This window comes from Crocodylus porosus, unplaced genomic scaffold, assembly GCF_001723895.1.
Source record: "Crocodylus porosus isolate Cpor-Errol unplaced genomic scaffold, CroPor_comp1, whole genome shotgun sequence".
Classification (NCBI taxonomy): domain Eukaryota; kingdom Metazoa; phylum Chordata; order Crocodylia; family Crocodylidae; genus Crocodylus; species Crocodylus porosus.
The window spans coordinates 1,760,817-1,777,938 of NW_017728945.1; the positions used below are offsets into that span (position 1 = coordinate 1,760,817).

At 56.9% G+C, this 17,122-nt stretch overlaps 1 protein-coding gene across 3 annotated transcripts in view; it reads left to right on the plus strand.

The window, feature by feature from the left end:
- Window positions 1–7,350, plus strand: part of NFIC (nuclear factor I C) — a 184,898-nt gene extending 177,548 nt beyond the window's left edge. Inside the window, exon 10 of one of the 3 annotated variants that reach the window (XM_019550591.1) lies at window positions 5,340–5,425. Coding sequence is in view for 2 of the 3 variants with exons in the window: in XM_019550589.1 (XP_019406134.1) it covers window positions 5,340–5,476 (137 nt within the window). In the remaining variant the exon portion in view is untranslated. Of the gene's footprint in view, window positions 1–5,339 lie in introns of all 3 variants that reach the window. The other 2 variants (XM_019550589.1, XM_019550590.1) reach the window with 2 other exon arrangements.
- The last annotated feature ends 9,772 nt before the right edge of the window (window positions 7,351–17,122 follow it).

Here is a 17,122-nt window from a genome sequence, read left to right on the forward strand (position 1 = left end):
GGAGCCAGGGTCCTGATCCAGGGCATGGCTTATGGGCAGATGGAGGCTGCGTAGGGTGGGCAGTGCACAGGGTCCCCAGGGCCTCAAGGGCTGGGCCAGGTCTGCTTCAGAACCGGGGTTCTGCTGGGCCTGATCCTGGGCCACCTCCAGCCTCTCTGGCTGGAGGTGGAAGCAATTCCCCATCTCTATCAGTGCTTGGTGGCACTGCAGGGAGGCTGCAGCTGCTGTAGTGCAGGGGGAAGTGTTGCAGTGGTGGCTGGGCAGCAGCACCCACATCCAGCTCTGCCTGGGCTGGGGAGTTGGGTGCACAGCTCCATCAGGCTCCCCACTGCAACCCTGGGGCTGCATGGGCGTGAGGTGAGCATGGCACAGCATGGGGTGGGGCAAGGGCAGGGGCAGGACAGGAGTGGGGGCCTGGGGCACAGTGCAGGGTAGACTGTGGCGGCTCGCCCAGCTCTGGGTTGGAGCACCTTTGCCCTGCCACCACCCTCCAGCTGAGGCCACAGCCTGCTCCAGGGCCAGTGGCCTGCACAGAGTGCAGATGCAAGGGTGGGTTTCGGGGCCTCCTGCTGGGGCAGTGCTGCCTAATGGCTCCAGGATGGGGCTTAGACCAGCTCTGCCACTGGCTGCCCTGGGCAGGCCATCCTGCTGCAGCTCCTAGCACAGAAGAGCCCTTATGCGGATCCAGACACCAGCAGAGAGGCCCCGTCCCTGGGGCCAGCTGTCTTGGGTGTGAGCACTGACCCAATGCAGCCAGTGCCCCAGGGCAGCCGGCCAGAAAGCTGCTCCTGCTCTCTGGGGTGCTGGCTGCCTCCCTCCCTCTTCCTGTGTTGAGCAGGCCAGGATTTTGCTGGTGTGACACTAAGCGCTTGTGGGAAAAGGGGAGCTGAGAACTGAGGACAACTTGCCGAACAGGCGCCACTGGGCAGGGAGGACTCCCGCCCCCCCGGCTGGGAGGAGGCTGGGCTAGCCTTCGCTGCCCTCTGCCCCACACACCTTCCGCTGGGGCCACGAGGAGGAGACAGGCCTGCCCTGCACACGTTCCTTCTCTTGGCTAATTATAACAGGCCTAAACCACACCAAAGGCCTGGTCTCTGCGGAGGGTGGAGGCGATCCGCCCCACGGGCTGGGGTTCAGAGGCCAGCCCACACCGTGGGCGCCCACCCAGTGCCAGTTAACCAGGAGGGAAGCTGTGTGATTACAGAGGAATCCAGCAAATTACAGACCTCTGCTTCCAGGATCAGAGGAGGCGGCAGTGGCACTAATGGAGGCTTTTACATCCCTGCTGTCCCTCCCCACGGCTGCCTCTCCCTAGGCTGGGCTGCAGCTGGGGTTTGGAGAGCAGCAGTGACAGCGCACTCCGGTTGCCTTCGCCTGGCTGGGGTTGCCGATCCAATTGCTTCTGTCCAGATGCCCTCAGGCTCGCGCAGCCTTTGAGGTGACCATGCCCAGAGAACCTCCCCTGGGTGCTGGGGTGGGAAATCCTGGAAGCTCTGCCTGCCGTCCTCTGACATAGCGAGGGCTGAGGGAGGTGACACACCTTGGAAATTCAGGTCCTCTCCACTGGCGGATGCTTTATGGTGGCTGGAGATGTAGTAGGAGGGAGAAGGGAATTCCACTGAACAGAGAAGGGAAAGAGTTTGCATTGCAGCTTCTGAGCTGCGCTATATTTAACTCCCACTTGACACAACCACTTGAGTGACCCTTGGGAGAAAAACACTCTGATAAAATACATAATCCAGGCCCCATTCCAGCCTTGTGCCAGAGACTCCTCCCAGCCTCTCACCCCACCCCAGTGACCTGTCTGTCTTACACCTATCTTGTATATCTTGATGCTGTATCTGGGCACTTGCCGGTCTTCAGACAAGGTAAGGGGTACTTGGGCAGGCCAGATGAGTGGCATGGGGCTGGTGCATAGGCTGGATTAAGCCCCCTGTGGCCTTGGATCAACCCCATGCACTGGGATTTGGCCCCACCCCATCCCTGTACACCAGGATCGGACCCTATGCCAGGATCAGGCCCTGGGGCCCTGCCTGACCCCACGTGCTGGGATCAGATCTTATGCTCTGGGATCGGGCCTAGGGTGACCACTTTTTCAAAACGGAAAGACAGGACACAAGCCTGCCCCTCCCCAACCCCCAGTTCCTCTGCCAGGGAGGCACGGCTGGAGCACAGCTGAGCAGAGAGGAATGGGTTGCCCACTGCAGGCTCAGGACTCCCCACACTGCTGCCTTTCCCCCAGGAAGCCACGCTGCCATGGCAAGGCACCCCCTGCCCACATAGCAGCAGTGGGGGGCACAACTCCACACCAGTGCCACCCCCGCTACAGCCAGGCAGGCAGGGGGACCTCACCATGGTGGCGCGGGGAGCCCTGAGACCGCAACAGGCAGCCCATATCTGTCCCAGCCCTGCGTACAAATTGGGGGGGGGGGGCACATGTCCCCCCCTGTCCCCACAGGGGGCACACACAGCAGCAGGGAGCTGGCCCCATTGCTGCCCCCGGACAAGCCGCCCACTCTACACCCAGGCCTCATGCCCCACCCTGGCTGAGCAGCATCCCCAGCCTCAACCACACTCCCTCCCTTGCTGTGGTGGCCTCAATCTGCCTCCCCCTCCTCCTTACAGACTTACCTGCAAGGAGCTGCTCTCTGCGCTGCCTGGCTGTGATCCCGGCTATGTGCATGCGTGCAGGTGCGCACATGCACGTGGCACCCCTCCCCCAGCCCCAAGCAGCATTCCAGGGGCAACCCGCCATTTCCCACTATTTTCCCTGGCAAATGGGAAACCTGGATCCCTGCATGATATCGCAAATCCAGGACAAATGCTGTCCCAGAATCGTGCAGTCCTGGACTGGGACTTGATGTTCTCATTCCAGGACTGTCCTGCCCAATTAGGGATGGGTGGTCTCCCTAATCAGGCCCTATGCCACCCACACCTGGTCCCTTGTGCCAGAATTGGGCCCTGCATGCCAGGATCAGGCCCCATGTTGCCCCTACCCAGCTCCACATGCTAGGATTTGGGCCCACTCCACCTTGTACACCCAAAATAGCCTGCAAGGCCCTGTCTGTCTGGCCTGTGGAGCTCCCCACAGGTCTGGAAATTAGTAACGGGAGTGGCTGCACTGCTCCCCCACCACTAAATTTAAGCACCTCCGCACTAGATGATTGCAAATGATCCCTTCTGGCATTACAACCTGCGGGGAAACCTTGTTCTTACCCCTTTATATAGATGCCCCACAGCTTGGTGACAGAAATGGGGAGACTTGGTCCTATGGGCCAAAACAGCCTGCATGTTGCCATCTATGATTTGCCAAGATCCCAGAGGCCCTTGTAAGCTCAGGGCTGCCAGCATCCCAGGCCAGGACCCTGCACCTGGGCTCTCGGGGCTAAAAAGGAGCCCATTGCCAAACTAAACCATCCGCGGCTGGCAAAGGAGCAAGAGGTGCCTGTCCCCACCCTGGGCCATGGGCCAGAAGGGCGCAGCTGGTCAGGCCCCGTCTGCTCTGGCCAGTGTCCCCCTCATGCAGGTTTCCCAGGTGTTTCCCTCGGAAGCCCCTGGGTTGTCACTCCTGAACGTGTCCTCAGAGGTGCGGGGTGACGGGGAAGGCCTGCTCCTGACCTGATCTGAGCTCTTGGGCATGTGGGTCTGCAGGGCTGAGAGGTGAGAACTGTCAGACCAGCTGGGAGGGGGCAGGCTGGCATGGTACTGGTGCTTGCTGGCTCATGTTGGTGGCTCTGGTGGGCCGGAGTCAGCGCACTATAATTCCCCATGAGCCTCCGGGGAGACAGTCCTGGCCCCCGTTCTGCAGTGATTATCCCTGTGCCCCAGTCATAGCAGTGAACTGTGTCAGAAGAGGCCAAGCACAGCAGGGGGGCTGGTGCGTTCCCCTCTGCATGGCAGGGCACGCTTGCTGCGTGGTCGGAGCCTCTGAGATCAGAGTAGAGCGGCAACAAGGTCCCAGGGCAGCTAGATGGGGCGTAAGGCTCCCATGGGAGAGGGAAATGTAGTTAGCCACGATAGTCTCAAGTCAGGCAGGCCAGGGTGGTGCTGCTGTGGCAGGAGGGAGATTTGCCATCTCGGGGAATATTTAAGCTCAGATGCATGCTTCTTGGGCAAGACGTTCTCCAGCTATTGGACTAGAAGCAGCACCAAGTTCAGTGCAGCCTGTGGCCCAGGCTGGGCAGTAGGGCCATCTAGAAGATTGCAGTAGATCTTTGCAGCCATGACACCCACATATGCCCGGCTGTCTGTCCAGATGTTTGTGAGGCCCTGGGTACGCAACGGTAACTTGGTGTATGCTCACAGCCTAGTTCTGAGGCAGGGAAGGGTTAAGTCCAGTTACAGATCATGGTGCCCGTCTCCGAGGTGATCAGTGCTTTACAAAGGAGGTCGGCATCTTTGTCCCTACCACAAAGACAGGGAAACTGAGGCACAGGAAGGGTGACTTGGCGGAGGGGCTCAGAATGGTATTCAGATTGCTGGAGTTGCTTTGCAGCGCCTGAACCCACCTCCCTAACAGGCAGCCCCTTCCCTCCTCAGAGCAAGGGGGAACCATGCAAGCCAAGACCCAGCCCTGCTATTTTTATCCGCTTCAGCGAGCCTTGGCAGCTAGACACTCCTGCCCTTGCAGCGGGTCTGGGTGAGAAGCGGGGGGCCCCTGTCCAACATGCCCTGACTTCAAAGTGAATGAAAGAGCACAGGGGTGAGGATGTGCAGTGCCTGCTTGTGAACATGAAGGGGTGCTGGGGGTGCAGAAGGCAGGGGAGGAGACCAGCCCGTGGGAAGAGCCGTCCAGGCTGCTCGTGATCTGCAGCTGTGGCAGACTCCAGCAGCAGGCATGGGTCACTGTGTCCTGCTCGGTGGGGTGGATGCCCTCCCCAAGTGGGACAGGCGCTGTGCTGGGGTTTGCTCCCTCTCTCCCTAGAAGCCTCCCAGTTCCAGGCCTGCCAGCAGGCAGAGCTGCTCAGGGCACCCCAAACCTCAGAGTATGCATACATGCCCCTCACACCAGTGGGGAAACTGAGGCACCAAGCCAATAAGGGACTTACCCGCATAGAGCCATGTCTCCCTTCCCCAGTCAGTGCCCGCCTCCCTTCTCTCTCCCTGCCCCTCTTCTTGCCCTAATGTGCTCTTGGTAGCACAGCTCTGTCGCAACTGCCTGCAAATGGCACAACACCCACAGGCTCAGGCCTGGATCAAAGTGGCAGCTGGCAGTGCCAGTGGCCTTTCGCCCCTACAGAACGACGGCCGGTGGGAGGGAAAGGGGGTGGCAGGAGCAGGCAGCAGGCAAATCGCTAACATGAGCCTTTCTCTTTTGTTTCCCTTTCTCGCTGCTTCAGTCCTGGTACCTAGGATAACTGCAGCTGCCCCCTCCTTCGCCTCCCTCCTCCTCTGCTTTAGGCATCCCGAGAGGAAAACGTACCACAGGACCAGGCCCAGCCTTTCGGTGACGACGGAGAGAGCGAATTCACAATGATGACGACGACAAACACACAACGTGACAAGAAAGGAAGGAAGGAAGGAAGAACGAAGGGAAAGAGAGAGAGAGAGAAAAAAAAAGGTTCAAACCTTTTTAGAAACTAAAAACCAAGAAAAAAACCCCCTAAAAACCAAGCGAGCCCCGCGTGCACACATGGCCGCCCAGGCAGACTCGCCACAAACACTATTTGTCCCATCGGTCAACCTGGCAAGAGAAGCAACGCAGTTCGTCCCATTGGCCGTCTCCGCAGCCACGGCGCTGGAGTCTTGCTGCCACTCTCCAAAGGGTTGTATATGCAAAATTGTCTTTCTCGTTTCCTGTTTCATTTTTGCCTCTTGTGAATGAAAAAGAACAAACCCCGCCGGGCACCCTCGCCCGCCCCGCAGCAAACTTTCTACTTCCCGGGAGGGCTCTAGGAATGAGACGGCGGGTTCAGAGCACAGCGGCCAGTTGCTTCTGAGCCCATGGGCGCCGGGTGGGTCAGGAGATCTCTCGTTAGTGCTGTCGCTTCCCGCTCCACCCCAGACACGCTGCAAACAAGATGCCTCCAGCCTCCCGCTGCCCCAGCGTTCGGACGACGTGTACACCTTTCCTTTGTTTTTTCTGAAATCCTCTATGCCATTAAATGCTCTTTGGGGGCAGGAGTGAGCGACATCCCCGCGGGACTCCTTGGAGCAGCAGTATTGCAGGGATGCAGGGACACGGCCCCTCTCATCCTCCCACTTCTCCAGTTGCCTTTGTCCGTGACCATCTACGGAAGGGGAAGGGGATTCCATGACTCCTGCCTCAGGTCTCCACCCTCAGTGCGTGCGTGGGGAGCAGGACCTGGGTTCAGCAGCACCCCAGCCCCATGCTCCCGGTCAAGGGCAGGCTGGCCGTGGAGCAGGGCACTGGGCTTCGGTGAGTGGCATTTCCACAGCTGGGAGATACTGTGCGACGGGCATTGCAGGGAGGAGACGGAGGGGAGGGGCACAAGACTTGTGATGGGCACAAGTGGGTGCAGCAGGAGGGTAGGGCAGCCCACAAAGAGCAGAGCATACTGCTGTGTGGATTGGCATGGCCAGGCACTGCAAATTATCACTGGGTCTCAAATCCCAGAGGTGAAATTTCTTAATTACAAATTAACGACTGCATTATGGAAACTCCTGGAATCCAAAATTCCAGGCCCTTCCTCCACGGACAATCAAGTCCACTGGCACCTCCCCCACTCTCGCCCCACTCCAGACCTGGGACAGCCACAGTGTCCAGGGGAAGCGGGTCTGTCTCTGCAATGCCTTCGACACAGCAGAAGGAATGAGGCCAGGGTTGGGTTCCTCCGCAGTGCAGCATGACGGCTCCGCCACCCTGCCCCAAGTCTTGCCAGGACCAGCACCTGGCCAGGGATGACCGTGGCGCGTGGCTTCCGTGATGTAGCCTGGTGAGCTTCCCATACTGTAGCTTTCCATTTGCAGCTCCTGGCAAGCGCAGGCCATGTCTCCTGCTACCACAGTTCCTTCTGTGCATTTCCTTTGTGCTGGGGCAGGGAGGTGAGGCGGGGACAGACTCTGGGTTGGTAAGCTGTAAGAGCAGCTCGTGATGGGCCAGGGCCTGCTGTCATACTGGAAATGAGACTGACTTAGGCTAAGGCCTGTCCCTAAATGGCAGGTCTGGGCAGGGCGAGACAGGCCAGCTGGGTGGGAGGGCTGGCATGGGACCTGGGCACACCTGTATGTGCAAAGCTCTGCGTGCCAGTGAGCAGGGACTGTGTGGGCTGGGGGCAAGATGGCTGTGATTGTGTTGCACATTTTGTAGGAAATGCACTTTGAAGAGGGAATGATAGCAAAGCCCATTCGTGGCACCTGGTTCCCAGCACTGGCTTGCTGGGACAGTTTGTAGAGACAGAGTCTTTCTCCCTGAGAGGCCACGCCGCAAGCAGACAGCCCCCCTTGCGGTGGCAAAGTCAGCCTTTGACTCCGACTCGGGTTAGCTAGGGGTCCTGTGCTCTTACCTGCAGGGACCAGAAGCCCCCCCCATCCAGCTCGCAGGCTCCCCTTCCCCACTGTGAGCCCCTCCCTGCTCAGCCCTGCTGTGAGGTGATGCCATCACATTCCCAGCAACCGCAGCTCGGAGGCAGAAAGCCGTCACTGACTGGTTAAAGTGCCTGAATTTTGTATCCCAGTCCTCCTGGTTTGGAAAGCTCACACCCCACGGAGAGTAGTGCGGTGGGAAGGGCCAGGCCACCAGGAGCTGTGGCATCTCCCCTGGCCTGCAAGGGCCTTGCATCTATCCTTCTCCCCATAGCGTTAATGAGGTCCCTGCACACAAGGCAGGAAGCCAGATTGAATCACCCTTTGCCTGGCCTAGGCTGGAGAGCACCAAGTGCAGATATACTGGGGGAAATCAGTTGAGTTCAACTCCATGAGCTGGAGAGCCGGGATGTGCACCAAGCAGGAGAGACCACCCCAGCACAGGTCCGATGGGGCCTCACTCCCCCGGACGGTCACGGATCATGAATCACAAGCAGTACATCAGACAGACCTTCTTGGTTGATCTTGGGGACGGAACAGCACTATCCGGCTGGCTGCAGAGGCCCAGCTTCCCCGTGTCACACATGCTGCACCAACAGAGACCAGGGCATCTGGCCTCACCATTTGTCAACTCATTTTGCCATGAGGGACTGGGAAACTCCTGCTTCCTGCCCTCCCTGAGCAGAGCTGGCCTGGATGGAGCAAGCTGTGGGAGGCAGAGGCACCTGCATGCTGTTGGCTCTGCGGTTTGCTCGTTGCAAGACAGAGACCTGCGACTTCACCTGCCTGGCAGGGCAAACCTCTCCATTGTTCTCTCTTCCTGCCCGTTTCCTGCCTTCTAGGCTGGCACATGGATCCCTTGCTGTGCCAGGGCCCTAGAAGGTGTCCTTAGATGCCAAGCAGCTGGAATAAAGCAGATGAACCCACTTCTTCGCAGACACTGCCCAGCACATGATCCTGGACAGCTGGCAACTCCTGGGCTGAGAACAGCTTTTGCTTATTCTCTGGACCTGGGTTTTGGCTTCGATCATTGCTGCTGCGAGGAACAGGTGCACGGTGGTAATGTTGCCTGGGAAGCCTCAAGGATATGGCAGGGATGGACCCAAGGCCCCTGCCAGGATGCGTGGGGTGGCTGGGAAGGGCCCATCTTTGTGGACATGCCAGCAAACAGAGTGGCAGCAGAAGTGACCCACTGAGCCAAACTCTGCTCTCAGTCACACAGGCGTACTTTGCACAGTAACATGGTGCAGCCTGGCCCTTCAGATCTCCTTGGAGGAACAAAGTCTGCACAGGGTGATGGCCAGGGTCTTCAGCAACCAAGGACACAAAATCCTGTCCCCCTGCTATGCCTGAAGCCCAGTTCCTGCCCAGGCACTGTCTCATCATGGAGAAGAGCAACGCTGGACACTGACCAAGCCGTCCGTGGGCTGTGACGGGGCCTGAGGGAGCAGATCCGCTCTCCTCCCTCCCTGGCCCACACACTGGTTAGTGCCTTAGACCCCAGGAGGATGCTCGTGGGCTGCCCCCAACCACCCCACCCACCACAGGGCCAGGGGCTCCTCCCTAGGGCTCTCCTCTGCTTTACAGAGGCTGCAGGAGACACGGGGCTGCTTTCCCCCTTCTTCCTTCCCCTAGTGACCCTGCGGGAGAGGAAGGGAGATTCAGCAGCAGGACTGAGGCACCAGCTCTGCAGGAATCCAGCAAACCCCACTACCTGCACCCAACCTACAGAGCCCCAGCACCAGGCCAGCCCCCAGACACCGCAGGGCTGGGGAATCCCAGACTTAATCATGTCAGTCCCTGGCCTTGGGACTATCGAGGCCCTTTGGGAGGTGGGGAAAAGGTTCATCCACTCACAGCAGGGCTGGCACTTACCTGCCCACCTACCCTTGGTGAAACCCTGACACCCCCATGAGCACTAGTGTCACAGCCTGTCCCCAGTTCACCCCCTGTGCCCCACTCCTGAAAGATATCCCCAGGCCAGGGCCCCTTCTGCAGCTGGGCCCATCACCCACCCGCCCTGCTTTCTGCCAGCCAGAGCCAGCCAGCCTCTGCCCTGCTCCAGGGTGCTGGATGCTGCTCTTCTCCTCCCTGTGCAGGGGAGCAGGGAACATGGGGATGCCACCACCAGCCAGGCCACATTGACTCCAGCAGTGGTGAGGCAGGAGAAGGAAAGAGGTGACAAGAAACCTGAAGGGGACAGCAGAGGAGAGAGGGCTGTGCAGGCTGATGGCAACGGAGCAGATGGGCGAGGGGAAGGAACTGTCCCCATCTGGGGGCCAGGAAACATTCAGCCGCCTCTACGCCAGCCTGTGTCCATTCCAGGCAGGTGGTCCACTCCGGTCCAGGCACCTCCCACCACCTGTCTGCAGAGGGCCCAGCATCCACTTCAGGCAGTGCCAGGCAGGTTCCCCCTGTGCCCACGAGTCATCCCAGGTGGGCAAAGAGCTCCAGTGCCAGTCCGTCCACCGGCCAGCCCGTGGCTGCACCTTGAGTCCAGTCCAGGGGTGCACAGACAGATCCAGGCCCAGCTTTGATACCTGATCAGTAACTGGGCAGGAGTGGAGGCTGCAGTAGGTGCCGACCTCCAAGAGTCACTCACGAACGCCCCGCCACCTCCATGCCCATCAGAGCCGGGCTCCCACTCAGGCAGTGCGCATCTGTGCATCGTGTCCCCAGTGGCATCTGGGTGCTGATCCCAAAGGTGACACAGCGAGCTCCCCTTCGAATGAGTCCCTGAAGCCCAACACAGAGGGATCCAGCTGCTCCTCTTATGCAGGTACCCGTGGCTTTGTAAGCAGCATTAAACCAAAGGCTGAGTCGCACAGGAAGGACGTGCGGCAGCTCCTTCCCATCCAGCTTCCACTCTGCTCCCTGCTTCCCTGGAGCTTCCAGCAAGTCGCTCTGCCGAAGCGCCCAGCCCCGGTACGATTCCTGCAGCTCCCAGCACCTGCATCCCAGCCGGACACCGACCACAGCCAGCACCAGCCCTGGGGAGGGGACCCTGCTGGATCCCAGCCCAGTTTTGCAGCGGAGAGTTGAGCAAAGGGCTGTCACGTAGGCCCCACTCTACGCCAGGCACCTGGGGTCAAGCCACCTGATCCCAAGCAGCTATATGCATGGTCCGTCAGCACTGCAGAGCCCCGAGGACCAGGGCCAGCTTAACAGGGGAGGGGCAGGGGGAAGAGGGGCCCCAGTGCAGAGACCCCTAGTGGAAAGGCCTGATGCAGGAAGTCAAAGAAAAGGGCAATTGATGGAGAGGGGGGAAAAAAGAAAAAATTACAAAAAAAAAAAATTACAAATAAACTGCATGGTGCTTTAACAGGAACTCATGTGACCTAGCTCAACCAATCAGCGAATGGCTGATAATGTGCATGGCAGACTGTATAACTGGCTCTACCTTCCCCCCTTCCAAAACGATGTATAAAAAGAAAAAAAAAAGTGAAAAAAATCCATGTTTTCCTAATTTGCACGAAATTTTATACCACATGATGTGCCTTGCCTTCGAAGACTAAGTATTAACTCTACTGATATCACTGCACAGGAATAACTGCATGCACTGGGTCTCGTAGTAACTAAAGGGGGGATGGGACATGTTGCCATTTGTAAAAACGTTCACAGTTCAATTTGGGGCTGTTGGTTTGTTAACCTTTTTTGTTAAACCGTGTGTTCGGACACCATTGGGAAGATTCCTTGTGGCTCGGAAATATTGTGATATCATCGCAATGTGCCAGACTCTCGTCTCAGCAACACCGGCGTGAATCCAGGGCATCTCCTTTTCGTCCTGCTTTTATCTATTTTATGCCCTTCCTGGCCCTGTTTGCGGCTACTGGAGTTACTCCGGTCTTATGCCGTGATAACCCCATGTGTGTGGATGGAGTTACTCCAGTGCCACCCCAGCGTACCTGAGACGACCGATCTGTCTGCCCTCACTGTCATGTTATTTTCTAACCAGGCACCTCCATATTGGCAGAAAGGATAAAGAATAAATGACTAAGGAACTTTATTGGGTTTCCATCAACGTGGCAGCGCTTGACACTGATGGACTCCCAGGTGCAGTGTCGGGGGCTGATGGCAGCTGGTCGGGATCGAGCGCCTTGTCCCTCCCAATTCGCTCCAGCCTGCTGGTGCCATCAGCCAAGGGGATCTCTCCATATCGCCCTCAGCCTTGCCCTCCCTTGCCCAAACAAGGAAATAGCTGTCCATAGTAGCCATGTGCATGTTCCCTTTCTCCTTGTGTTGGGCAGAGTTGCCAGACCATCCCTTTTTCTCTCTGTTTTTTAACAGCTTCCCCTCGTATACGTCTTCCAGCTGTTAATACAAAGTGCATCCTGTATGGAAAAATATGCAATACCTGTTTTGTCTACAGTGATAAATCTTTTAGCTAAGGTTCTCAGTGACTGATTACAAACCTGCAGGGTGCGGGCACGGGGGGGGCGGGAATTTTCTTCTGGTGGGGTTTTTGTGCAGGGGTGGGAGGGGAGGCGGGATTTTTGCATTGTGTTCCTTTTCTTCTTTTCCTTTTGATTGACCAAAGCGAGCAAGCATGGCCATGCACAGGTGGCCAACACCCTTCCTCCCGGGCGGATTAGGGAGGAAGGGGAGGTGGTTTCAGTTGTGGTGGTGATGGAATTTGTCGTTGGTATTAGCGCGCTGTTTCTTTAAAAAGGGCAGATGTCTCCGAAGGGGGTGGGACTAGAACCCTGGAGATCAGCTGTGAAGCACCTGGCCACTCCCACACCCGGTCCCGAGTCCCAGGATCCAGCGGGGGGGAATCATTTGGATCTTCCCGGCAATCTTAATTTGCAATCAAATCAATTCGTTTTGTTGAGAAGAACAACAAAACCCTGTTGAGGTGCCCAGCGCACCGGTTTGCTAAGCTGAGCGGGAGCTGGAGATGCGGCCTCGCCAGCTCCAAGAGGCAGCATGGGCAGCAAAGGCTGCAGTCCGGTCCCTGGACCCGTTTCCTAGGAAGGGCACGGCCACATGCTCAGGCCCCAGGGCCTGCGCTTCCCAGTCTGACGGCGGGGCAGGATGTTTTGCAAAGGACAGGGGTTGCGGGGGGCTGGGCTGTGGGGGACCCGGCGGGGTTGCGTTGGGCGTGGTGTGGTAAGGCAGGGAGGAGAAAAGCAGAGCAAGGGGCAGGCAATGCGGATGGGAGATGTCTTAGTGCTGAGTGTGTCGCCTCCTTCCCTGCAGATGTTCCCATGCAGACTCTGGGGGCTGGGCCTGGGCTGGCCAGGCCGCCTGGTCTTCTGCAGAAGCATCTCCCACCTCCCCACATTGTCCCAAAGGGCCTTCGGGCCTGGGGCAGAGCTGTCTGAGAGCGGCAAAGCCAGGAGAAGGGAGTTCTGCTGCAGCAAGGAGCAATCGGTGGGCTGTGGCACTGCCACCTCCCCCTCAGGCAGCTGAGGCCCTGGTCAGCGATGCTGCTACCCCAAAGCACTTACCATATGCAATCCACATTTGCGTGCGCACTTCTTTCAGGCAGGGCTGAGGCTGGTTTGGGGCTAGGGTAGCAAGGGGAGTATTGAGGGGGCTGTATGAGCTGTGTGCCCCCCCACCCAGGCTCCCCGGGCCCTGGCACTCGGGGCTGCCCAGGTGCTCTGTTGGGCCCTTTGTCTTGCTCTGCAGGGACCCGCTCTTGTTAGCTAGTCAGTGCATCCCTAAGGCAGAAAGAAAACCTGAAAGCACCTTTTGTAATATAGAGAAAAAACACAACAACAAAACCCATGCACATGTTTCCATGACACTAGCTGGAGCGGGATGTTCCCATCCCCCAGGCACCTCACAGCTCTGGCATCCTTTTGGTCATTTCTTTCATCTCCAGGGTTTCCTTTCACCAGGAGTTTACATATTCTTCTGATTTCTGGGGGCACGGTGGGCCTGAGTCGACCCCTCTCGAGGGTGGGGGAGGCTCGGAGGCTCCGGAGTAGTCTAGCTTAGCTGTCCCCCCATCCCATAGCCAAGGACATGCTCTTCCCATATCCCCACGCACAATCAGAGGTGGGACAGCCCATGTCAGGGGCCAGGGTCAGAGACTGGCTTAAGAATTCATCATAATGTTGGGCCTTGCTTTTTGCCGTCTGGATCCTGAGTCCCCCAAGGGATGTCACACTTGCCCCAACATGCACCCACCAAGGCTAAAATCTCACCCTTTCATTTTAAATAGGACCTGGGATTCTCTATATCCCCGAACCTCCTGGAGAGGAGAACCGGCCTGGTGAGGTCCATGATTACAATGGCACCAATGGGCAATGCTGGATACAGCATTCAGGAAGGCCCCAACCCCCTTCTGGACATCACACTGCAGGGCCTGCCCCGCTGCCAACACCTGGCCCCAAACTGTGGAGTCACACCTGATTTACAGCAGGGGAGTGAGATCAGGGCCAAACCCCCCTCACCCCTGCCCCTACCCTGGGAAGGCACAAATGACTGTCCGCTGCAAACCCAGCAGTTGTACGGACACCCCTGAGCGAGTGGTCACCCTTGTGCTCAGGTCTCGTGCTAGACTTTTGTTGCTGTTGGGCCCAAGCAGCCCTTGAAGTGAGGCCCGGAGCTCACGGGACTGCAGTGGTCTTGCGCTGGCTTTCTGCAGAGGGGTAAACTCCACCCCAAAAGAACAAGCTCTGTACAGACTGGGTCTAAACATGGGGGCAGTCAGTTATCACCCCCCTTCTGGTCTCTAGATGACCTCTACATTGCAGTCCAACCATGAGTTGAAGCCAGTAGAGATGCCTTCAACCAATGGTGCATCCACACAGGCAAAAGTGCCGGAAGCCACCACGCTAAGCACAGGAGACTCCCTCCATTCATGCAGCATCTCAGTCAGACACGCACACACTCCATGAGCAATGTCAGCCGGAGCCATTGGACATGGAAGAAAAACGTGGCTTTGTTTTCGGAAGATGTTTTTGCCGGCAGCGTTAGGTAGCGGGGTGGGGAAGGGGTGGGATGAGCCATCGTGGTGTTGTGAGGACTTTTACTTGTAGAAAGCTCTTCATTTTTTTGTGTTTTGTTTCGTTTTCTCTCTCACTTTTCTAATGATCTGTGTTGAGTTTCCATGCTGTGGGCCGGACGGGCAGGCATTTGAAGCAAAGGACGGCGGGATGCATGCTTTGGGGGCTTGGAAAGTCCTTGGGAGACTCCTCTTTATGCAATGTGCAGTATTGTTTTCTGCAAGGACAATGCAACGCGAGTAGCTTTAGTTTATTTTAAAAAAATGCAAAAAAAAAAAATTGCTGATAAAAATGTTTAAAATGATTCAATTTAAAGCAAAAAAAAATTAAAAAAGACAAAAAAACCAAAAAAAAAAAAACCAAAAAAAAAAAAAATCACATGCAACCTAAAAACAAACGCAAGTGAGTCACATGCCTGGCGGGGACGGACTCTGGCGGCGCTGTGGCAGCCCAGGCTGGGATGTAGCATTGTTAAAGAAACCCTTGACAACAATCCAATCCCTTTAGTGCAAGAGATACTGACACAGCAACTTGATTTGTGTTCTTATCGAGGAAAACAAGGGGTGGAGGTGGGGGGCACTGGAGCTTTCTTGGTGGACAGGGGACGGAGGATGAGAACGTGCATCCTACCCAGATATCATTCCCTCAGCACATCTGATCTGGCTGTTCTCCTCCAGTTGTACCTGCCTGGAGGCCAGCTCCAAACTGCACTTGAAGGCAAAACTCTCATGAACCCAGCTGGAGTTTGGGGGGCGGGCAGCTCATACCTCTAAGCCTTGGAGCAATCTTACCACGTGCAGTAGATCATGGCCACGGAGGGAGCGGCAAACCAAGCCAGGCCAGATATCTGCTGGGCATGTCTCCACTCATAGCTGTCAACTGCAGCAGCTCTGCTGGTGACAGCTCTTGAGCTAATGGGACCTGGCAGGTCAGTGCTACCCAGATTCCAACCCCAAACCCACAAGCACCGAGATAAAGCACTTAATTTTTGTTTGGTTGTTTCAAAGACAGCAACAAAAAAAATCCCTACAGAGAAATGCACCTTAAACCAAATGGTCCTAAACATCCAGACAGGCACTATTGGCGCTCCAGGAGCACACAGATTGGCTGGTTGCCTGGGTAGTTTCTCATTGCCTGTTGCCAAGATGGTGTCCACCATGAAAGGAAAGCACACACCGCCCCCTCCTCCATCCCTGGGAAAATTTGCACTGTTCCACTCAACACATTTTTTTTCCCGTCTTGTAGCTACGCCCAGCCACAGGGCCCACAGAGGAGCACACCTGACACCGCCTACCGCAGCACTAGGGGGAACCCCAAGCAGGGGAGGCGTGGACCGTGTACAGCCTGGGAGGTCTTTTTGGGCTCCAGTGTCTGGGACTGTACAGATCACAGATCAGGCCTCCCAGGTGCAGACCTGGATCCAAACTCAACCAATGTCCAGGGTTGGACAGGCCCTGGGTTGGGGCTTCAGCCTATGATTGAGAGAAGAGCCAGGCAGGAAGTTTGCATCTAGATTCAAGCTTCCTGCAGGTTTGGGGGCTGTTTAGACCTGAGGTCCTGGTCCAGGCCCATCGTTGCTAAAGACTAACAGGCCAATTGCACTGTTGCTTGCACTGCCCCTCTGGGGGTAGCTCTGCTGACCCCAGTGGTGTTACACCTGCTGAAGACCAGTGTAAGTGAGAGCAGCAGTTGGCCCACTGGCTTCTCCTCCCAAGGGGATGAGCAGCCAGTGACCTGCTGAGGACCCCCCCACCCACCCGCTCCCATCAAGATGTGTCACTGAGCTCCGCCTGAAGGGAATATGCAAATTCCATCCCAAATCCATCTCTAGTTTCTTTTGTATCTGTTTTGGGGGGGTTCTTTTCCTTTGGGGTTTATTACTTTCTTCTTCTGTGACTTTTTAACTCAACACAAGGCAGCAGGGAGACCCTGCAGAGCAGACATCACTGACTGCAGTAGATCATCAGCATGGGATATTGGGTTTGGTTGTTTTTTTCCCCTCCGCCGTGTTGATGCAATCAAATAGCTCAGCCATTCAAACAGACAAGTAGGTATGCTCACAAGGATCTCTGGAAATATCTTGGGTGGATGAGGGTCTTGGCAGGGGAGACGGAGGGAGAGAAGGAATTGTCCGTTGTTTGTCGGGAAGGGTTGTGCTGCGGGACGTTGGCTGGAGAGGGCAGGGAGGGGTGGTAGAAGAAGACAAGCACGGTGGCCACCACCGACAAGCTAAGGGTCGTGTTTCTTGAGACAACCTCCTGGAACTTGTAGCTCTTCCAGAGTCTCTAGACAATCAGGCTGGGCGGCAGCATGCATAGCCTTCACTTGCATGGGGGCTGGTGGGACGCGAGCAGAGCTTCTCCGTTGGGTTCTGAGCAGTCGAAGGCCAGCTTCCCCAAGAGACAATCCCCGGCCTCAACAACAGGTGGCAAGGGAGATGTGGGAAGAGAAACGTCCCTCCCTAAGGCTCCCGGTGCCCACCCTTCAGCCTCCCTAACCCTGCCAAGCAGGACCCAAGCGACCGCCAATCAGCCGTAGCTTCCATGCAAAGCAAGGTTAGGCACGATGCTTAGTTATTTCATGCACTACAGTTTCTCGGGAGGGGTCCTCATTTGTTGTTGTTGTTGTCGACTTCTTTAAAAAAGAAAAAAACTAAAAAATGTTCTTGTGATCTATAA